The 23,699-nt window shown below is 40.6% G+C and overlaps 1 protein-coding gene across 9 annotated transcripts in view; it reads left to right on the forward strand.

The window, feature by feature from the left end:
- Thada (THADA, armadillo repeat containing) overlaps positions 1 to 23,699 on the forward strand; it is a 300,575-nt gene that overhangs the window by 8,587 nt on the left and 268,289 nt on the right. For all 9 annotated transcript variants that reach the window (XR_015621847.1, XR_015621846.1, XR_015621848.1 and 6 more), the window contains 10 exon segments: positions 3,470 to 3,657; positions 7,107 to 7,201; positions 8,429 to 8,649; positions 10,771 to 11,462; positions 12,332 to 12,483; positions 13,058 to 13,213; positions 14,109 to 14,231; positions 17,743 to 17,866; positions 20,283 to 20,437; positions 23,449 to 23,656. Coding sequence is in view for 6 of the 9 variants with exons in the window: in NM_001191769.2 (NP_001178698.1) it covers positions 3,470 to 3,657; positions 7,107 to 7,201; positions 8,429 to 8,649; positions 10,771 to 11,462; positions 12,332 to 12,483; positions 13,058 to 13,213; positions 14,109 to 14,231; positions 17,743 to 17,866; positions 20,283 to 20,437; positions 23,449 to 23,656 (2,114 nt within the window). In the remaining 3 variants the exon portion in view is untranslated.

A 23,699-nucleotide genomic window follows, 5' to 3' on the forward strand; every position in this document is an offset into this window, starting at 1 on the left:
TTGCAATTTTTTCTGTACAAAGGAAGCTTTCTAAAAGGTCTCAGAATGTGCTGTTTCCAACATATGGATCGACTATTTAATTTTTTGTGATATAAAATATAAATTTATATATCATATTTATATATATTTACTATATGGTATATAAATGCATACTATATAAATTTATATAAAATTTAGAATTTTTTTCTAAGTTTTAATTGATTTATTTTTGAGACAAGCTCTCAGTGTGTAAACCAGGTTAGCCTCAAACTTGTCATCTTCCTGCCTCAGCCTCTTAGGTGTGCTGGTACGTACCACCATGTTCAAATGATAATTAATCTTTGAAGATCAAATACACTATTATTAGAATAAATGAGAAAGAGAAAAGTCCTTTCTCCTACTGTTGATTTTGTGATGTTTTATGGGTAAAATTTCTTGTTATCACTTGAAGACATTAATAAGAGTCTAGTAGCTATCTTTTTTATTATTCTAGCTTTACATAGTCTGTGGTTTTTGAGTTTTTGTTGTGTTTCCACACTGTATGTCTGACAGGAAACTTCCTTTAGAGGTCGGTGATCCTTGACTGAGACTCAGTCCTTCCTAGGAAGAGGTCATTAAACATTGCTGCAAATCTGAGCACCTGGTTCTCCGAATCTAGTCTAGCTGGATGGTTCCTGGGGGATTCTTTAAGTCCTGGTCTGAATACTTGGGTAGTAGATCTATGGCAACTGCATCGTCCAGCCTTTGCTTTAATATTCTAATTTGTGAGTGACAGCATAAAGCCAGCAGAGACAGACCTTGGCATTTGAGAGCCACTGTGCACACATTTACCTACTTCTCCTTTCTGCAATATGGCATAGCTACTTTATCTATATGTATTGTTTTCCTGGCAGACACTTGGCTGGATTGTTTGTTTCTTTACCCTTCCCAGTCCACCTCCCCCATGCCCCCCCCCCCCCCAGTTCCTATATCCTCCCCCACCCCCCACCTCCTCAACCCAGGTCTCCACAAAGATGTCCCCACTCCACCCTACCCCTCCCCACCCCTCCCCACCCCAGAGAGATCAGGCCGCACTTGAACTACCAAGCATTGCCTTACGTTCTCCACTGGTGAGTCAGTTGTCTGCTGGCTTAAGTTGGTCTAGAGTGCTTATCGTTTCTATTTTCTGCCTCACCTCCGTGTCAACCGGCACTAAAGTGCCAGAGTTTTCTAAGCCTTTGGAGTTGTAACTCTGGTTACTTCTACTCTAGGTTTATTCTCTGTCTTGGTTTTTATCTTTCCTTCTGTTAAATCTGTAGCAGTTGCTCATATGCTTTGTGTCTTCTGAAATATTGATGTTATGACCTTGTGCCTTGTGTATCTCCTATGCCTGTTGGTATTTTAAACCCTGACTGCTGACTGGTTTAGGGGAGTTCTGCGATGAAGTAGAAGGATTAACTGTGTGCCCACTCTAATCTGAGGTCTTTTCCTTTATCTCTGTTTCAGACTTGGTTCATCTGCTGGATGAACCTGCACTTTATCTTGCTCTTGTTGTTCTATGTTGTCTAGGTCTTTGGTGTCAGCCACTGTCTACATAATATTTGGGATTTCCAGTTAGATCTCTTCTTCCTTAGTAGACTCAATAGTCAGTTGGTTCCTAGACATTTGACATGGCTATTTTATAGGTACTTCTAAGTCAATGTATTCCCCCCCGCAAAAATTCACTGTCTTGAGATGACACAAACCCCGGTAACTTCCACTCTATTTTCTGTCTCTTTGAATTTGTCCATCTTTGATACTTCATATAAATGAAATCATATAATCCATGAATATTCATTATATATTTGCACATGTATACATATATATTCATTATATATATTTGGGTGGTTAAGATGCAGTCTCACTGTGTAGTCCAGGTGGGCACTGTTTCATGATTTTCTTCTTTGACCTCCAGAGTGCTGCGTCACAGGTATGTATGTCACACTCTGTGCTGTCATGCTCAGCATGCTTCTCTGTTTGGGTCAGGCTGACTTCGCTTGGGATGTTTTCAAGACTTAGTTATATAGTAATGCATAGCAGAATTTTATTCCTGTTTATAGCCAAATACTTCACTGAGTATATATGGCACATTTTGTCTATTTGCCTGCTGACTTTTTGGCTTTTTCTACCTTTTGGTTGGTGTCTAATGCAGCTATAAACATTGGTGTGTACAAGAGTTTTGATTTCTGTTTTATTTCTTCTCCCCCACCCCTTATTTGTCTTTTAAAGTAGGGTCTTACTCTGTTACCTCAGTTGGCTTGAAACTCAACTGTAGTTTATGTTAGTCTCAGCCTCGTGGCAGTTCTGTTGCAGCCTCGTACACACTTCCCATACTTGGCGCTGCTTTCAATTCCTGGAATTATGTACCTTAGAATGGAGTAGTTAGGTCTTTGCTAATTTTGTTTGTTTCGAGGAATTTACAACTGTTTTCCCTTACTTGAGCTATAACAGGATCTCTTCTCCCCTAATGAAAATAGCCCAAGAGGGACAAGTTTATAGGATGGGAGACCAGTTAGAAGCTATTGTAACCCAAAGGAGACATGGGGATGGTCCAGGTCAGAGTGTAGCCATGGACACGATATGAGTCCAGATATATTTTGAAGCTAGAACTAAGATTTCCTTCCAGATGGGATAGAGAGACTAGGAGGCAAGTGTGATTATAATATTTTTAGAGATAGATATCCTAGGAGGTAGTGTGGGTTTGGAGTCAAATATAAATTTATACATTTTGAGATACCTATTGGATACACAAATGAAGATGGTGAGTAGGAAGTTAGAAGTGCAAGTTCGTAATGGGGGAGACATGGTTAGAGCCAAAATGTTGGCAATAGTAAGCATCCAGAATGTAATTGAAAGTCTAAGAGCTGTACGAGATCAGCATCGAGAGACAGAGTTAGATAGAGAACTGAGAACGGAATCTTGGGGAGCTTTGTCTGACATAGAGTAGGGCAGGCTGGGACTACATATCACTGTCAGAAGATCTGTTTATGTACCCGAGGCTTTGGTCCTTCACACCAGAGAGAAGGGGGTGAGGTGCGAGAGGGAGGAGAGAAATGGACATGTAGGTAAGTGGTTTAGGGAGAAGAGAACTATCTAGTTATGTGTCTGGGGACAAAGTCTAGGAGAGCATGTTGAAGGCAGGTGGGAAAAGAATGTGCAGATTGAGTGTTCACATCTGCAGTTGTCTCATCACATCTTTAGTTCTTCTTTTCAGACATTTCTTATCTTTGCCCTAAAATAGGGAATAAGGTTAGTGTGGCGAAAGAAGGAGGGCCCATCAAGGTAAGAGTATCAGGAGTTTACAGTTAGTGTCTGTGTAACTGGAATGCTTAGGTAAGTGGGAGATAGAGACATATGTCAGCTTTAATCCCAAATAGACGGGTGCTGGCCCATGCTGGTTTTAGAGGGTGGCAAGGGTGGTGACAATTATATTTGAATTTCCTTCTGAAATCCTCTCTTTTCTTCTTTGTAGAAAATTTGCTGGAAATCATATTGTTCAAACACAGTTAATGAATGACTTGCTGGTAGGTGTTAGAGTTGCCATGACATTGGTACAGAAAGTACAAGGGCCCCAGAGCAACCTTTGGAATGATTCCAGCTCTCCCATCTGGCAAAGTATGTGTGGCTTGCTGAGCATTTTCACCAGGTTTTTAAATGATGGTAAGTGTGTCAGTGCTTAAAATGTGGCAATAACTGCCTGCCTGTCAGGTCTGCTAATACATAGAATTTAGATATGGGGCTTCTTGTCAGTCAGTGGAGAAAGGGCCTGGATTCCGTGATTTCAATGGTTTTTGTTCGCTTGGTTTTTGTCTTTTAAATATATGAGTTCAGCAAGGGAGGTTGAAGAACTTTTCCCAGTTTGCAAGTGAATGTGTGTGCCAGCATGTTTATTGTGAACAAAGGAGAAAAACCAATAGCCTCAGTGTTGAAAACCACAGACTTTAGCTTAGAAAGTTCTTGAGAAGTAGTTACCAAATTTAAGGAAGATTTGGAAATATGAGTTGAACTCTTAGTGGTTTTATAGTCAAATAATGATTGTTGATTGTGGGCCTGGCTGCCTAATTCCTCATTAATAATCTCTTATGTCCATGAGAACTATACCACTAGGACCACTAGGAAGCTAATTAAAAAGAAGTTTCTCTTCATGAGAATATTTAATTAATAAATTAAAATGAAGTAACACAAAGATTGTCACCTTTTGTAACACCCAGTGTTTGATGTGTTTGGCATCAGGCATCAGTCATCACAGAAACAGAAAACCAGACAAAACACGACTCTTAGATTCTTGTAGCTACCACCTGCCATCTTCCCAAAGGGGTTGAATTTGAGAGTGGTGCTGCCTGTTCGCAGGAATCAGAAGGCTGCATTGAATTAGATAGAGGAAAACCAGGAATAGACAAACACAATATCCTGGTTGAAGAAAACTGTAAGTCAGATGGGCCAGAGTTCCTCATCGGAGATAAAGACAGATAAAGGAAGAGATGGTGTGAGATATCTAAAAGACATTTAAAAGTGCTGTGGCTGCTGCCTTGTCTAGAAATACACACTCATTTGTTAAAGCTATTGGAGAATATGTCAACGTCAGAATAGTGTTCACTCAGAGTCGGAAAGGGAATTATGGTTGGGATAAGGTACATGGATGGATCGTATGGACTGGGAAGCTAAGTTCTCTTTTTCTGATAATGAGTTCAAGCATGATCACTTTCTATAACTTATTTAACTTTATGTGTATATAAAACTGTGTGTGTATATATGTATATGTATATATGTGTATGAGTGTGTGTTTATATATTCTTTTTTTTAAAAAAACCAAAAAGGGGTTTTATAACATTTAAGTATTACAGAAGTTAAATTATCCTTTCTCTTCATCTACTGTTCTGTGTAGTAATGTATATAAGAATTTAACTTAAATAAAAAACAAAATTAAAAAACAAACAAGTAAACAAAAACAAAAGCCAAAACAACAACAGCAGCACCTAAAACCTAATAACATGGGGCTGGAGAGATGACTCTGTGGTTAAGAGTACTGGCTGCTCTTCTGAAGACCTGGGTTCAATTCCCAGCAAACACGTAACAGCTCACAGCAATCTATAACTCCAGTCCCAGGTGATCCTATGCCCTCTTCTGTTCTTTTGGACACTGTTCACACAAGCAGGTAAAACACCCATAAACATAACATTTTTAAAAATTAAAAAATGTAAAGAGAACCCAAAAAAACCCAAAACGTTGGCTGGACAAGATGTCTCAGTGGGTAAAGGCCTTGCCACCAAGCTAGATGACCTGGGCTTGACCAGAACTCACACGATGGGAGAAAAGGGAGTTCTACAAGTTGTCCTCTGACCTTCACATACACACTGTGGAGTGCACGTGAACACACACACACACACACACACCCCGAAACAAAACATGGGGACAATCATAACTTTATTATTAGCATTTCTGATTTTCTTTTTACCTTGGCCTTTTTTTGGAATTTAAAGGAAACTCAATTACTTGGGCTTTTCCTTTTTAGAATTTTAAATTTATGTGCATGTGTATCTGAATATGTGTGCAATGGCTTCCTGAGGAGGCCAGAAGAGGGTATCTGAGCCAGAGCTGTAAGTGGTTGGGACTCATCCAGTGTAAACTCTGGGAACTAAATCCAGATCTTCTCAAGAGCAGCAAGATGTTGAGCTGGCGTAACCTCTGAGCCATCTCTCCAGACCCTAATGAGTTGCTTTATCAAGACAGAATGTATAGACAACTTCTCACGAGATAGTTACCTTTTAAAAGGGAATTTGATAATCCGAAAAATGAAAGATTTTGGCGAAATGCAGAGACAATTTTAAAATGTTTTAAAATTTATTTGATTTTTGTGTGTGTTGTATGTGGTTATATGAGTTTATGTACATCATGTGAATTTGGGTGTCTGTGGAGGTCAGAATAGGGCAACAGATTCCTGGAACCAGATTTATAGATGGTTGTGAGCCTCCATTTGGGGGATACTGGGAAATGAGCCTAGGTCCTCTGTAAGAGCAAGTACTGTTTCTTGACTGCTGAGTCATCTCTCCAGGCCCAGACACAGTTTTAAAGAGACAGCTTATTTTCTGAGTGGTTGATGGGGCTTCACCAGTGCTATTCTTAAGGAATTGAAAGCTTTTTCTATTAATAAAGTACATAGTAAAGTGTAGCTTGTAACAAACTTGAGCTGCTGCATCTCTTCCTATATCATGAAGGTCAGATGCACATGGCCCAGAAACACTGCCGTCATTGTAGGACCAGCTTCTGCATTCTGCTGTAGCATTTTTCATCACGTTGGTGTCCACCCATATGTTTGTTACTTCCTGTTTTGGCATCTGTCTATTGTAGCTGCAGGCATCATGTGTTTGTTCAAAGTGGGAAGGCAGGACAACTACACTTTAATCAGGAAAAACTCTCAGCGTCCAGGGATTCGTGCCTGCCGCGCATTGTCCTGAACACTCTCCAGTGGCTGCCCTTAGTTGTGAGGAAGATTGTGGAAGCAAGGGTCCTGCTTTTGGCTAAGAATGTGGCTGCCAGAAGTCAGTTTTGTTTCCAGAGATAGAGGGCGGAGAGGATATTTAACTTACAGTGTCTCATACTCCTCAGTTTGAGTTGAATAATTCACATTACTGGAGGTTAATGTAATATGTAAAAAAAAAAAAGAGAGCAACTCAAAATTGTCTGGTCCCTTTGAATGCTGTGTCAGTAAGGTTTCTAGACCTTCAAAGCTCTCTAAGAAAAAGTGTGTTTTGGGATTCAGAGGCATCGGTGGTGGAAAGGGGCAGGTGTTGGTGTTACAAGTGTGCCAGAGATGTAGACAGTGAGGTTAAGAGTAAGATGTTGGGCTTAGCCTTTTTCTTCATTTTCTTCTAAACTTTATGACAGCTTGTCTGGTCTGAGTTATTTTTTCTCATTTAAAAGAAAAGAAAAGAAAAGAGAAGAAAAGCTGAGTTTCTGGGAGGTTTAAGTAACGTTTCTGGGATCTAGTTGCCTGGGAAATGGTCAGGCTAGAACTAGTGAGGCCTGCCTGATCCCAATCACTTGCTCTTTCTACCACACCAGACCTTTCATCCTTTAAAATGTGATGTTTGCTCTACCCTCCCCCATAGATGACCTGCTGCAGACTATTCAGAGTACGTCTGGATTAGCTGTTATTCTTTTCATTAAGACCATGTTCCGACCGTCTGAGAAGCTGCCTGGGTTGGTGAGTGCATCCTCTTTTTAGAATTTTCCTTCACTGAAATTAGATGGACATCAATTTTTAAAATTTAAATTTTTATTTATTATTTTATAGTTATTTATTTGTGGGGTGTATATGGGCACACATGTGTCACAGTGTGTGTGTGTGTGTGTGTGTGTGTGTATGTATGTATGTGTGTGTATGTGTGTGTGTGTGTGTGTGTGAGAGAGAGAGAGAGAGAATGGATAACTTGTAGTTGTTGGTTTATTCCTTCCTCCGTGTGGATCCTGGGTATTAAACTTAGATTGTTAGATTTGACATGTCTGTACTCACTAAGCCATTTTACTTGCCCCTCAGTTTTTAAACCACACTAGATTAATTTTAAAAATTTTATTTGGCACAGTTGGGACTTTTACAATAGGTCTTTTCTCTTATAATGATGATTCTAAATACACAAATGAAGTGAGGACAGGGTGATCACAGCTGCCTGGACATCAGCTGTTAGGTAGCTGCTGCCAGCATGTCATTGACTGGCGCCTGAGTGTTTCTAGGACTGTTTTCAGGTCTGCGTATCAGCGTGTGTGTCAGTGTGGTAAGTGTCGACTGTGCAGTGTAATTAAATACGCTGTAATAATATTCTGATAGTCTTCTTTAAGAATAAACTTTGCAGTATACTTAATCATATTCTTTGTAATACAAGAGGCATATGAAGGTCAGCTTTTAGTGAATTTGTTCTTTAAGGAGAGTGTAATTAGGTAATGGAGACCACGCAGTCTTTTTTTTTTTTTTTTTTTTGGTTCTTTTTTTCGGAGCTGGAGACCGAACCCAGGGCCTTGTGCTTCCTAGGCAAGCGCTCTACCACTGAGCTAAATCCCCAACCCCGAGACCACGCAGTCTTTGTATTGGCTGCTATCTGTCTCCCCTCCTCTCAGTATATTATCTAGAAATTCACTTTGTCTTTTAACCCAATTTTATATTAAACATGTCTGTGTTCTGAGATCATGCAAGATAATTATCCTTGAATATAATTGAGGTTTTTTTTTCTCAGAACTTCTCTCAGAGCATCCTCTGCTCTCCCTCAGATGTTGACCTTTCATAGCAGCAAAAGGATGGATGTGCTTAGATCGAGGTGTTCTTACTTTTAAAGTTAATATAATAATTTCAGTGTTTATGCTTTTTCATTGTTATTTTTCCAGGAATATTTCAGGTTTGTATTTGAGATATTATATATTATTACCTCTTGTTCTCCAGATCAGCAGCTTGCTTCTCCAGTCAGCTGACTGCACCAGCATCCCTGATTGGCTCATGAGCAGCTGTAGGAGCCTCTGCTGTGCTGATGTGCCAGCCTCAGCTCTCCTGTTCCTGTGTCAGGGAACACTTGCCATGTTGGACTGGCAGGATGGCAGCATGGGCCCAAGCAGGGAGGCTTTGCTCTTGGATACTGTGCATGTTTTGTTCACCTTGAGTTCACAGTGAGTTTTGGTTTTGTTATCTCATATTTTGTTTTGTTTGTAAGACATTTGAAGGATACAACTAAGCGAACAAAATTAATTCAATTTAATGTGTTAGGCTAAATCCTCAATTAGAATTGATACTGAGAATAAAATATGCCTGTGAGAAAAAGAGCAGAGGTGAAAACAGAAATTACTGATGCAGCCTATGTGGGATGAACATTTCTTTCTTTTTTTTTTTTTTTTGTGGTTCTTTTTTTTTTCGGAGCTGGGGACCGAACCCAGGGCCTTGCGCTTCCTAGGCAAGCGCTCTACCACTGAGCTAAATCCCCAGCCCCAGGATGAACATTTCTAACATTCAGTATCTATGCTAGCTTATCTATGCTAGCTTTTCCTTTGCTTGTTTTGGGTCGGTCTCATGTTATCTTTAACTTTCTTACCAAGGCTGGTTTTGAACTCCTGATCTTCCTGCCTCTCCTCCCATAACAGGTATACACTGCCACACCCAATTTATGCTAGCATTAAAAAATTTTATTTTTATTTCATTATGTGCGTGTATGTGGTGGGTATTTGTATGTGTATGAAGTGCCTTGGAGGCCAGGAGAGGGCTGTGGACTCCTTGGTACTAGAGTTACAGCTGGTTATGTCCTGCCTGGCATGGGTGCTGGGAACTGAAATTTGGACACAGTATGTACTCTTTTCTCCTGAGTAGATCTTCCACTTGGGTCACCATTTTAAAAAAAAAAACATGACCCTATTTCATTAGTTTCATGAATTCTAGGTAATATAATGTGTTGTACACATACATAGTATTATAAAACTTGGATGAGGAAAGTGAAGTTTAGACAGTAAATGCTCACTGATGAGCATATCGTAATAAGTTCTTTACAGAGCTGAGGTTTTTTTTTTTTTTGTGTTTGGCCATTGTGGATGAGGTGAGCAATTATTTAAAATGTCAAACAGAGTGTGCTGGGGTGGCTTAGCTATTAAAAGTTCTTACTACTGAGCCTCAGGATCTGAGTTTGGTTTAGTGAACCTACACGGTAGAAGGAGAAAGCTGACTCTTGTAAGCTTACTTCTGACCTTGGCACACATGTGTACACATGCAATAAATAAATACATGCTATACAAATAATAAGGTTTTTAAAGTCAGACCAGAAATACAACTTAATAGCAGTAAAGTATTACTATTATGATAAGGAAGAAGCTCTAAAATAATTTTTACAAATTGGAGACACAGTTTATGTACTGTAAATTCTCAAATGTAAAGGGCAGGATTCTGCATCTTTAGTATGTTCATGAAATTGCACAACCCTCAGCCCAGTCAGTCTCAGAATGTCTCCCATCTGCTTGATGGGCCTGATGGTACACTTGGGAGGCAGAGGCAGCAAGATGAGTTTGAGTGTAGCCTAGTGAGACATTGTCTCTAAATAATATTTTCATCATGCTAAAACAATAGATACCCCAGGACCAAAACATGATTCTCCAGCCTTTCTCAGCTGGGCCCTCGGGTTATTTTAAAATCTCCATGAGAGGCCAGGGAGATGGCTAAGTGGCACAGAGCACATGCTGTGCAAGTGTGTAGACCTGAGTTCAAATCTCAAGCTGCACGTGTGTCTGCGACCCCAGCATTGGTAAGTGGAGACAAGTAAATCCTGAGAGCTTGCTGGCCAGCCATCTTAGCTGAAATAGCCAGCCTGTAGGTCAGTAAGAGACACTGTCTCAAGGAAATAAGATAAAGAGCTCTAAGAGAAGATGCCAGATATCTCCTGTTGGCCTCTGTGCATGCATCTGTACACCCACTGGAATGCATCTCTCTCCTCCCTCTCTCTTCCCCCCCCCCTCTCTCTCTCTTTCTCTCTCTTTAGAATACCTGTGAAACTATCATCACAGTGAAGATAATGAACATTTCATTTATTCCTAAAGGTTTCCTTGTATTCATTTTTTATATATATATTTTATAAAGTAAATAGATTCATGTGAAAATTTCACTTTCTGTTTGGCCTTACTTGTAATTTTGTTGTTGTTGTAAATTTCATTAAATATTTTATCCATTCTTTGTATTTAAAAGTTGTGATAGCTAACTAATTTCTTTTACTTGGTAGTTTATAATAATATACATCACGGTTTATTTTTCTCCAGGATTAAGGAGTCAACACTAGAAATGTTCCTGTCTAGAATCTTGGCATCTTGGACCAATTCAGCCATACAAATCCTTGAATCAAGTTCCCCAAGCCTAAAGGATCATCTGAATGGGGATTCAAGCATACCTAGGAGACTTTTAGAATATGTCTATACACACTGGGAACATCCATTGGATGCTCTGAGACACCAAACCAAAATCATATTCAGAAATCTTTTGCAAATGCACCGGCTCACTATAGAGGGGGCAGATTTAGTCACTGACCCCTTCTTTCTGGAACTGACTAAGAGTCTTCTGCAGTTGGAATGGCATATTAAAGGGAAGTACGCTTGCCTTGGCTATTTGGTTGAGAGTCTTGGAATTGAACATATTTTGGCAATAGATAAAACTATTCCATCTCAAATCCTAGAGGTGATGGGAGACCAGTCATTGGTACCTTATGCAAGTGACCTCTTGGAAACCATGTTTAAAAATCATAAGAGCCATTTGAAGTCCCAAACTGTCACCAATACCTGGATGGATAAGTGGCATGAGACTTGGGTTTTTCCTGTCCTTTCTGTACTGTGTGGAGGAAACTTGGATCAGAGGTCTTATGTGATTGATTATTACTTGCCGAGGTTACTGAATTACAGCCCCGAGAGCCTACACTACATGGTGCAGATTCTTCAGACGCCTATTGATACGGAAACTGGTGAGATAGTTTTTGTTTTATTAATTTCTATTTAGGCTACTTAAATGTAAGCCTCCAGGCAGATGTTTGTCACCTTCTGGTTTAAATTTCTCCCCTCTCCCCTTCTATAAGTGGTGAAGAAAGGTATTAATGACAGCCACTTCAGATGGATGCATAGATTAAAATTATCCCTTTTGATAAAGAAAAAAATATATATCCTTGTATGCAGTTTAAGAAACTTTGAACTAACTTGGTTCTGAGAGGAAATTTTGATTTCCTTACAAAAACCACTCTGTTATTTAATAGTCTTTTGACAGTTGTTCTTGCATTTTTGAGCGAACACTTGAGGCTTTGGAGACGAACCTGTTCTGATGCTAGCTTGTTTTTATTTTTATTTCGTTAAGGCTCCTATGGCCACAGCATCCGGTGCCTTCCTTAGCAGCTAATCAGCAAGTCTCTGTAGTCCACATTTTGTTCTTTATAATGAGAACAACTAAAAATGTGTTAAGGTTTAGTCTTTATTTTCAAGAATAAAAAGTCTTTGAACTGTTACAGTGTTTCTACTGTTCTTGGGTAATTGTTTATAACTTGATTATTTTCTTCTAATTCACATATGGTGAATTTTTTAAGTGTTAAGGCCAAAAGTTAAAGTATTAGAAAATAAGTTATGATTTCTTTAAATTAATAAGATAATTGTGCTTACTTGGAATTATTGGCATGAACAATTATTTTCAGTCATTTTTATTTTAGAAAAGCACTTTAATTCATGCTAGAATTTAAAATTTAATGTAATTGGATCATAAAAGTTGACATGTCATAGTCATTGCATAGCACAGGAATAGTCTTTGCCACTGTAATTTTGGAACAAGAATAGTCTTTTCTCCTTGTAGGGTCGTGTAATCACAGAGGGGCTTTGGGAGCTTTGATGGCATGTCTACGAACAGCTAGAGCTCATGGACATCTTCAGTCTGCAACTCATGCCTGGGAGAACCTTGTGTGTAGTGCCAGGGTAAAGCAAGGCTTAATTCACCAACACTGCCAAGTAAGGAAACTTTGGTTGCATACACAGTTCCTAATAATCTGATTGCTTTAGGAGCCCCGCTAGAGGCCCCTGAGTTGGACCTAGCACTGCCAGGAGCCCCTTAAAGAGACAGTAGAAAGTGTCATCCCTGTACTCAGTCTGTGCCATGTCTGGTAGGAGCATAGACAGCATACACAAAGAACCTACAACTGGGAGACACAACCCACATGTCAGTGTGCCTGGTGAGCTGGTTTATCTCTAAGGCTTCCAAGGGCCTGCTAGTATACGGTGTCTGGCTAGTATGATCTGAACGGGAGCTTTGGAGGTCTGGAATAAGGTAGCACTAAGAGGACAAGAAAGCAGTGAGACGTTGGCTTCTGAATTTGTACAGGCCCCGGTTTTATGCATGTAGTGAGGTGGTTTTATAGGATGTAGGTAACTACAAGGTGTTTTGATTAAGAAACCTTTCTGAGGTATATGTGGGCAACATGAAGTGTACTTTTTTCTTCGGTATTGTACAAATATCACATGTTATAAGTATTTTAGGCTTTTCTTATTTCAGAGAGCAAATCACGTATTGTTTCATATATTTTAGGTGCGGATAGACACACTAGGCTTGCTTTGTGAAAGCAGTCGGAGCACAGAAGTGGTCTCCAGAGAAGAAATGCAATGGGTTCAGTTCTTCCTCACGTACAATCTCAACAGCCAGTCTCCAGGGGTGCGGCAGCAGATTTGCTCGCTCCTTACAAAGGTAGAATTTTGCATCAGAACGGGAAAATAGTAATTGCTCTAGAAATTACTTTTTACAAAGGTCCCAGATTTGGGGAGAGTGTGGAATGGTTGTGATCCTGAGCTACTACTGTCTTCACAGCTTCAGTGCTTGGCTCTGAGGGGTTAAAACCAGCTCACAGAGTTCTTTCACTTGGGTGTAAAAAAAAATCAACCCTGACCTCTTAAAAAGTATAATTTTAAGCATTTTATTCATTTATTTAGAGGACAGGTGTGTATCCCAGGGTGCAATTATGGAGGCCAGAGGACAATTTGCAATAGTTGGTTCTCTCCATTTGCCATGCGGACCCTGGAATAGACTTAGGTCGTCAGGCTTAGTGACATGCACCCTTACTCACCAAGTTGTCACACCAGCCCCAGCTTGCTCAGCATGGGGTTCTTAGAGCATAGGTGGTGAGAAGAAAGCACTGGCGATGGGGAAGGAGCACCCATGAAATGGTGATCTCTTGAGAAAGTCACCTTGGATCAGTCCCATAGCACATCTGTGGTAAGGAATGGGTACGGTATAGAAATGACTCTCATGCAGAGTCGCACCAGTTTAAAGGGAATGGGAGAACTGCTTTAATTCTGGTTGCAGTAATACGTTGTTTTGGTAAAAGTATAAAAAGTCAAAAAGAGGGGTTGGGGATTTAGCTCAGTGGTACAGCGCTTGCCTAGGAAGCGTAAGGCCCTGGGTTCGGTCCCCAGCTCTGAAAAAAAAAAAGAACCAAAAAAAAAAAAAAAAAAAGTCAAAAAGAAACCGGATTTCAATATTTGAAAACCTAGACACTCTGTTAGTCTTAAATTGTTCTTGCAGTTTGATTTAGTTTATTGTGTGGTTCACATATATTAAAAAAATGTCGTTTTCTCCCTAAAAGTTGTTTTGTAGGATACAAGAAAGTTCTCAGGTACTGTATAAATTAGAGCAAAGGAACTCCACACCAGACTCAGAGAAGCGGTCCACCAGAGAGCAGCCTTCTGTCTCTTTACAGCAGTATAAGGTAGGTGATGTGCCCCACATGCAGGGCCTCAGAAAACACACTGTGAGTAAGCACTAGAGGGCAGCAAACAGAGGTCAGTCCCTTGATGAATAGTGGCTCTGTGCTTTGTCCTCAAGCTGGGAGTTATATATCCCTTCTGGCCTTGGCTAGTCTTCTGCAGGTAGCCTGAGTTGTGGAACCTAGGCAGTACTTGACGACTGTGACAGAGTGATGTAACTGGGCTCACCTCAGTAGTTCACTTCTTGTTGGGCCAGTTTACTTGTTACTTAGATATTTGGTAGTTGCTGTCTCTAAATTCCGCCTCTTCACATGGCCTCTTCAGAAGACACTGCTTGGGCTATGGCTCAGATGGACAACTTTCAGTCCAGTCCTCGCCTCGCCTCGCCTCGCCTCGCCTCGCCTCGCCTCGCCTCGCCTCGCCTCGCCTCGCCTCGCCTCGCCTCGCCTCGCCTCGCCTCGCCTCGCCTCGCCTCGCCTCGCCTCGCCTCGCCTCGCCTCGCCTCTCCTCTCCTCTCCTCTCCTCTCCTCTCCTCTCCTCTCCTCTCCTCTCCTCTCCTCTTCTCTCCTCTCCTGTTCTCTCTTCTCTGTCTGTCTGTCTGTCTCTCTCTATATGTGTATGTGTGTACGTGCCTGCATGTGGAGGACAGAGGTTGATAGGAAATGTCTTCCTTGATTGCTCTCCATCTTATTTTTTGAGACAGGTTTCTCACTGAACCTGAACTTGTTGATTGAGCTAGATTGGTTGGCAGCAAGCCCCAAGCATCCTCTCGTCTCTAACTCAGGACTGATTTCAGGTGTGCATCGCAACCCTGGGCTTTGGGTGTTACGGACCCAACTCAGGACCTCCTGATTAAATAGCAAATACTACATTGACTTACCCATCCCCCTGACCTCCTGTTATGTAGGTCAGTCAAGGCTACATAGTGAGCTCTGTCTCATACAACTAAACTATACAAGTAAGTCAGAATCGCCAAAACAAACAAAAACTCCAAACAACTTGGTTTTGAGAATTAAGCGAGAAAAACCTTTTTAAACTTTACTTGGCTCACCAAGTAAAGGGGATGGCTAGGCCTAACATCTTGAGTTCCATGCCTAGAATCCATATGGAGATGGCCTACTCCTGAAAATTGGCATCTGATTACCACATGGGCATGGTAACATGTGCTGCCCATGTGTGAATACACACATAATAAATAAATAAATTAATTAATAAAAATTTAAACAAGTTTCACTAAGAGCCATAAAAAGTGGTTTAGAGTGTATAATGAGCCCTGTCCTGTGTGTGTGAGAATGACATTTATTAGCCTCTCTTAGACCATTGCTGGATTTGAGGAGATATCTGTCTGTCTGTCTGTCTGTCTGTCTGCCTGCTCTCCCCCCCCCCCCCACTTCTTTCTGAAAGGAGTGACATGGCATTCGTAAAATGACACTTAAGCCTTTAGGAACATAAAACCTCATGTGTGGATTGAGATTCTCAATTTTCATAAAAGCTTGTGTTTTAGTTTTTGCTTATGGATCTTCCTTTTTCCCTTCTTTGAGACAAGGTCTCACTGTGTAGCCCAGGCTGGCCTCAAACTATGTATGGTGCCCCGTCCTAGTTTTCTGAGAGCTGTGAGTATAGTTATGTGTACCATGTCCAGCAGGTAGGCATTTTTTAAAAATTTGGCCTTAGAGTTTTAATCTGAGTCACTCTGTGGTAGAGTGCTTTCTTACTGTGCATACAGTCATGTGTTGCATCCCAGGCTGGGTGTGGCTCCAACACATGGCTATGTGGGGTACATACACTTGAAGTGGCAGCACATGCCTGTTTCAGCACTTATAAGGCGGAAGCAGGAGGGTCAGAAATAAAGGTCACCCTCTGCTACATAGCAAGTGTAGAACCAGACTAAGATTCATCAGGCTGTTTCAGTAACATAATATCAACCGACAAAGGCATGTATTTACCTCCTGTGAGTATGTGGAATATTGCTCAGGACTGGGGGCCCTGTTCTCTAAATATAGCTGAGAGAAGGAACCTGTTTAAAAGTACAAATGATAGTGTAGTTAGGACAAGTCTTAAAGACTTAATGTGAACATTGTTTTACTTAATATTTAAAATAGGGTTAAATAGATATATTTTGGATAGGCATTCTAGTCCTTTGACATTCCAAAGAACTATAAACTCATCAACAAATTCTTAGGGTTCATGAGGGCCTCCAGATCAAATCTAAGGTTGCCTGCCTACCAGAAAAATGAATGTTGGGGTCTTGTGTTCTTGACTGTCATTTGGGGCTTGGCTGCCTTCCAGTTGCTGTAAAGCAGTGTCAGGATGCATGACAGTCACCCCTGAACTTCTCAGTTTTTCTTTGTAGTTTATGCTGGGAATACTGTTTTTAAATTAGCAGAGGAAGAGTTGATGATACACAAAGAAGTAGTACTTTACTTTGGGGAGGAGGGGATAAGAAAGACTCATGTAGCCAGGCTAGCTTCAAACTCAGTATGTCCCTAAGATGACTTTGAATTCTGATCCATCTGCTTGGAGTGGAGCTAGAACTCAGCTGTGTGCCCACTAGGAAAGCACTTTTTTCAGAACTGCATATTCCAGCTATCTTGCTTTTTGATTAAAAGTTTTCTTTAAAGAAAATCATTTGTATAAATAGAATGGTAGAGTATGAATCTCGGGAGGCAAGTAGAAAACAATATTTATTTTTGTATAGATTGTAGCACAGTCAATTTAGTAGTCTTTATTGGCTATTTCTTTGTTTTTTTCTCTAAAACTTTGGAAAGTCGCATATCTGATGCCTGATGTCCAGGGGAAGTTAGCATTCATAAAGCCCTGACGTAGACAGGGCTAAACTAATGTTGTTCTTTCTAAAACCATGTTGCTTGCCTTGTTGAATCTGTGAGGACAGGGTTTATTAAGGTCATGGTGTAGTTTGTGCCTGACCGTTTCATGTTGCTGTATCAAGTGCTTGGGGGAGGATGCTTTGATAGGATCTAGGTTATGAAGAAGAGTGTTAGTGACTAGAAAGACCAAACAGCAGAGTTAAGGTCAGCTTTGACCAGGTCGTGCAATAGCGGAGTGGTGAGCCAATGTAGAAGGAACATGTGGTTAGGAGTGAAGGCAAGACAGCAAGCTGAGAAAATAAACCTGTAGCCTAACAGTGACACCATGGAAACTAATAGTTTAAAAGTGATTTGATTCACCCCTAACAGAATTAATCATTTTCCTGGGGTTGAAGTCCTCTAGACCTCATTACCTTACACCAGGCCTTGCCTCTTAAAGCCCCCTTCCCACCTGCTGTTATACCATTCTACTGGGGGTCAGACATGAAACAGACGAGTCCTTATGGGATAAACTGTCCAAACTGTAGTAGGTGTCAGGCAGCTAGGATAATCAAACAGCTAGGATAGCTTCAGCAGCCTTCACCCTGAGTCAGATGTAGCAGAAGCACTTACTCCTGAGGGGACCTACCTGACCAGCTGCCAGTTAACTCAATTATACTTAATTGTGATATGTTCTTAATTTTAGAATTTCATGTCATCTGTTTGCAACATTCTTTTTGAAGCATTGTTTCCTGGATCTTCCTACTCAACTAGATTTTCAGCTTTAACCATTTTAGGATCAATAGCTGAAGTGTTTCCTGCTTCAAAAGGTAAGCTTCAGCAGTGTCTGGGACACATACACTTCGTTAGCGTATTGCTTTGTTTGAAATTGGATTGTACTGTCTGTAGATTCCCTTCAGTATGTAACTCTCATTTGTACATAGTTAGACTTGCTAGTGAAGGGGAATGAGAGAGAGCTGTCTCCTTTTCCTCACTGTTGCCAAGCACATGCCAAACCTGGGCTCTTGTGTGGCCTTCTCACACACCAAGACTGCCCGTACTCCCCTGCTGTGTTTATTTTTCCTGTTATAAGTGAGGGCTTCATCTGTTACATTTAAAATGAAAACCATAATGACTATTTTATATTTAATATATAAGGTGAATGAACTTTTGTGGTTAAAATGTGGTTTCTCACATATGCCATCTACTTGAAGATTTCTATACTTTTAGAACTGACATAAAATAATACAAAATGGGATAACATTTGAAATGTAAATAAAGAAAATACACAATAAAAGAAAAAATACAAAAACCATTACATACCAACAAATTAAATTATCTATATGAAATGTACATTGCTTCTAGGAAAAAAACTATGAAAGAAGGGATAATTCTATACTTAGTAAAGAGATTGAGACAGGGTTGGGGATTTAGCTCAGTGGTAGAGCGCTTGCCTAGCAAGCGCAAGGCCCTGGGTTTGGTCCCCAGCTCCGGAAAAAAAAAAAAAAACAATGAAAAAAGAGATTGAGACAGTAATCAAAACCTCCTAACACGTGGCCGTAGAGATTGATACATGCTTTTTTTTTTTTTTTTTTTCTTTTCTTTTTCGGGGCTGGGGACTGAACCCAGGGCCTTGCGCTCGCTAGGCAAGCGCTCTACCGCTGAGCTAAATCCCCAACCCCAGATACATGCTTTTAATCCTAGCACTTGAAGGTCTGAGGCAGGAGGATCTCAGATTGGAAGCCAACCTGTCCTACATAGCCAATTCCTTGTCTCAAACAATCAAAAAAGGGTTCTAACAGCCAAGTTTAGGACAAGTGGCTTTACTGTACATTCCACTAAATCTTTTCTGTTGTCCTCACAGTTTCACAAAACTGAGGAGGACAGATAACCTGACTCCTTCTGTCAAGCACTAGAAAAGCTAATAGGGTTTTGTAGGATGGATGGTAAGATGGCTCAGTGGGCAAGGCCTTTGCTGCCACGCCTGCCTCCCTAGTTCACTGCCTAACTCCCACAGGTTGTCCTCTGACCTCTGTATTTGCACACGCATGTGTGTGCCCAGGCCCCATAAACAAACAAACAAAAAAACAAACAAATGCAATAAATATGTAAAAATAAAGGGGCTGTGAGAAAACTGTAGACCAATATCTCTTATTTATACATGTGTAGAAGTTTCAAGAAAGTACTACAGCTAACAGAACCCAGCAGTGTATTAAACATGCTGAACACAGGGCTGGAGGCATGACCAAGGTGGGCAAGAGTAATTCCTGCTCCTGTGGAGACCAGGTTCTAGCCCAGCAGCCACATGAGGCTTACAACCATTTGTAACTTTAGTTACAAGGAGTGTCATAGCCTCTTTTGACTGCTGTGGTCACTAGAAACATGTGTGCTACACATACATATATGCAGGCAAAACACTCATATGCATAAAATAAAAAAATAACACTTAAAAAATTGTACACTATGACTAGGAAATTGGGATGGGTCAAAATAGAAAGACCACAAGATGTGTCATGTTCATCATTCTGTATCTGCTTACTCTAGACTGTGGATTGGGGTCGGATAAGTTTTTTTTTTTAAGTATTTTTTATTTGATGTACATGAATGTTTACCTGCATACATGTATCTTCTGTGTTCTTGATGCCCACCAAGGCCAGAAGATGTCATTGGATTCCAGAGGACTACAGTTACAGATGGCTATGAGAAATGGGTGCTGGGTTTTCTGCAAAAGCAGCAAGTGCTTTTAACTACAGAACCATCTTTCTAGCCCAGGGTTTTTTAAAAAGATGTGTTCCTAAATTTATTTGTTTATTTTTATTTTAAAAGTAACTGAGAGATCTTTCATACCTTTTGAAAAGGTTAAAATTTTTTTAAATCTTAAAAATGTATGGTCCAAACCACACCAGTGAGCTACACTTTTTAAACTGCTGCAATGGCAGTGGAGGTGGAGGAGGCAGGAGGTTTACCGTTTGCAAGCTTGTTGGTAGGTTTCAGGTTTGTGTGCTCTAGTTCCCTTGGGCTTATAATGCTCAAAACATAGCACTTTTCATATTCTAAAGCTGTAGTACTTTGTCATTTGAAGAGATACAGTTTTATGCTATTATGCACAGTGTATGTTGTATAAAGTACAAAGCAAAATCTTAACTTGTAGATGAAACATGAAATAGGAATTTTTGTATTGATATTATATAAATATTTGGCCAGATAACTTTGGGCAGTTTTATTTTTGTTTGTTTACATTTTAAGGTAACATCCAAACAGTGTATCAGCTGAGTCATGATATCGACGCTGGCCGTTTCCAAATACTTATGGAGTGCTTTACTAGTACTTTTGAAGAAGTGAAAACCTTAGCATTTGATCTTCTGATGAATCTGTCATCAGTAACCGCTGGGCAGCTCCAGGTATTTGGCCTTTACCTGTGTAAATGTGTGTGAATGCAGAACTTTTACTTTAGCTTAGGGAAAGCAGTCAGGATTGTCCCAGCTCTTTGCCTTCTAGGCCTGTAGAATAATTCTTTCAGTTACTATGTGTTTTGCCCTTGCAAGCGTGGGAAGTGGTCCAAATCCATACCACTGAGCTATGCTTTTTAAACTGCTGTGGTGGCAGTGGCGGTGGGGGTGGAGGAGGCAGGAGGTTTACTGTTTACAAGTTCAGTGGTAGGTTTCAGGTATGTGGGCTCCGTAGTTCCCTTGGCTTGTAATACTTGTTCAAAACATATCACTTACAGTCATTTTGAGGTTTTAAAGATAATCTTTCTGAGTGTAATTGAGGTAGACAGTGTGTTCTGGTCTTCCAATAAGCAATAGCTAACCGAGACTGAAACCTCAGGATATTTGAGGTTAGCTGCAATTCTCTGCTGAGGTGCTGGGCCCCACCCCCCCGACAGGACTCTTCCTGCTGTGGTAGGAAACAAAGGTGGGGTAGGTGTAAGGCCCAGTGTAGAGTGTGTCTTCAGGGAAACCCTGGCCGCTCTCTTCTTTTCCTTTTAACTTACTCTGGGGATGTTGGGTCAGCAGGGACAGAGTGGGTGTTGAGCTTTGTCTTAGCCTTTCATTAACACTGTCTAGAGGCTAGGGGGCCTGTGGGGCCTGAAGCTGTTAGGATGTATTTAGGGTATGACTATAAGCCCGACATTACCTTATAGGTGAAGCAGTGATGTAGAGGACAGCACCGTGTTGTTGTTTCTGTGCCTTTGGTGTGGCATTGCAGTGTCTTAGGGTGTCACTGTTCTGATTCAGTCCAGGTTAGGAGTTGTTGCCCAGTATCTACCTGTACCTGTCTCTTGGAGTGCCTTAGTGAGTGGAAGGTTCTTGGTGCTCGCTGCTAAACTCTTGTGTCTTATGATAATTTAATTTAGATTTTTCTTCTATCAGCACCATTTCCTTTTTTTTAAAAAAAAGATTTATTAATTTTACTTATATGAGTCCACTGTCACTGTCTTCAGCCACAGGAGAAGAGGGCATCAGATCCCATTACAGATGGTTGTGAGCCACCATGTGGTTGCTGGGAATTGAACTCAGAACCTCTGGAAAAGCAGTCAGTGCTCTTAACCTCTGAGCCATCTCTTCAGCCCCACCATTTCCTTTACTGGTTATCACATGCAGCCTTTTATCATATAGATTAGCTATGCCTCATTGATTATTCAGATGGTTTTTGAGAGGATCTGCAGTGAGAAGGTAAATTATAGAGAGGCCCAATTTTACAGAACCTGGGTGGGGCCTGGAGAAGCCTTCTGCACTTTTAACTCCATAAACATGTGCTTGCCCCAGAGATACTGTACAACTATTGTGCCTCATGTGGTTTAAGAAAGGATTTTGGTTATAGTATCTGGTCTTGTTGCATGTTAGTAGAATGGTTGACATAAACATTTAAGACTTGAAAATAGGACAGGATGGTTCAGTAGGTAAAGGTATTTGTCACCAAGCTTTGTGACCTGGGTTTTGTTTCTGAACTCTACATGATAGAAGGAGAGGACAGTTCTTTTAGTTTTCCCCTGACCTCCATGTAAGTTCCCAGTCTGTGCAAGTCTCTTTCAGCTCCCTACCCCCCCCCCCCCATAAATAAATGTAGTTAAAATAAAAGCATCTATCACCTCCTACTTAAAAAAAGGCTTTTAAGATATTGACTAGGTATTTCAAAGCCCTATATCCTCTATCCTGTGTAGTACAAAATTTTTGAACAGTACCTTTAACACTAGCTTAATGCCCTGTGTATAACACATGTCCATGATGGCATGTCTTTTGATAGATGTCCTTGCTACTCATATGGTTTACTTCCCATCTTTCTGGGAAACTGCACATCTATATCTTAATGGTATATTCCTGATTTAAGTTTTGAATTACATTTTCATGTATCTCTTCCTGTGTGTCACTGTCTATGTGTTGTGTGTATCTGTGTATAGGTCAAAGGACAAATTATGGAAGTTGATTCTTCTTCCCCCATGCAGGTTACAGCTCTTAAGCACTGAACCATTTCAAGGGTTCATTGTATTAATACTTTGACTTAAGTGGAATAAAAGTGTTAGTTTTAAGGCTGTTTATCTTTTTCTTACTAATTTATAGGTGGTATAGTTTAAGATTTATTCTAGAAAAAAGTTTAGATAGAAATAAACTGACATTGAAATCAGTACATTTGCTATCTACTGTTTTGAAATTGTTAGCCATCATTAATGTCATTATATTAATAATCCAATTCAGAGATAACTTTTTAACCCCTCCCATTAGATAGTTGTGGAGCAGTCGAAAAAGAATCATAATATATTAGTGATCAACCGAACACTGGTGTCCAGAGAAGTGAACACGTGGCTTGTCAGCTGTGGGATTGGGACTGGGATCCTTGTCTTCTGTTGCCAGTCCAGTGCCTTTCCCTAGCTGTTATAGTGAGCTGTCCCTTGTTCTGTGTTCTTACTTGTAACACAGGTGCAAGAGTTTGCATGCCAGATTTCTGAATCCTATCTGGTCCTCCGTTCTCCGGTCATGTATGGAGTTTTACCATAAGGAGTCTTATTATGGCTCTATCATTCAAGCAACCAGTTCTATGGGAAAGGAAAGAGAGAAAGGACAAGGATGTGGTGCTCAGATATAACATAAACTGAGAGAAACAAAGCTGACTAAAACTTGTACTCTGAGTAGACATGAAGGTGGTATGGCTTGGAGGTCCAACAGATTCACAGTGAAAATCTGTTTGCCTGTTGAGTTTCCCAATTGAAATTATGTTAAAGGTCATCATGTCTGAAGTGATTAGTGATCATCACCAAGTACTATGACAAAGGTAGCCGATGTTCATAGAGAAAAGCAGGCCATGGACATTATTGTTCATATTGAGTCTCAGCCAGACAGTGGGCATAAGTTTAAACACATGGTTCCTTCAAGGTACTTCCTGCCATCGTGACTGAAACTGTGCTCATCTCTAGGGTTCTGAGAAGCTGCAAGACCTGTTCCAGGCAGCGCTGGAGCTCAGCACCAGCACCAAACCTTATGACTGTGTGACAGCCTCCTACCTGCTGAACCTGCTGATCTGGCAGGATGCTCTGCCAGCATCCCTGTCTGCCTCTTCAGCACAGCAGCCCACATGTGGAGCTGGAGAGAAGTCTGTTGTGGTGGAAAGGAACACATTAGTGGGTTTGTATTGAAAAAGTGACCTTTGGTTGTAAATTATCAAACC

Source organism: Rattus norvegicus, chromosome 6 (assembly GCF_021556685.1).
Source record: "Rattus norvegicus strain SHRSP/BbbUtx chromosome 6, alternate assembly SHRSP_T2T, whole genome shotgun sequence".
NCBI lineage: Eukaryota > Metazoa > Chordata > Mammalia > Rodentia > Muridae > Rattus > Rattus norvegicus.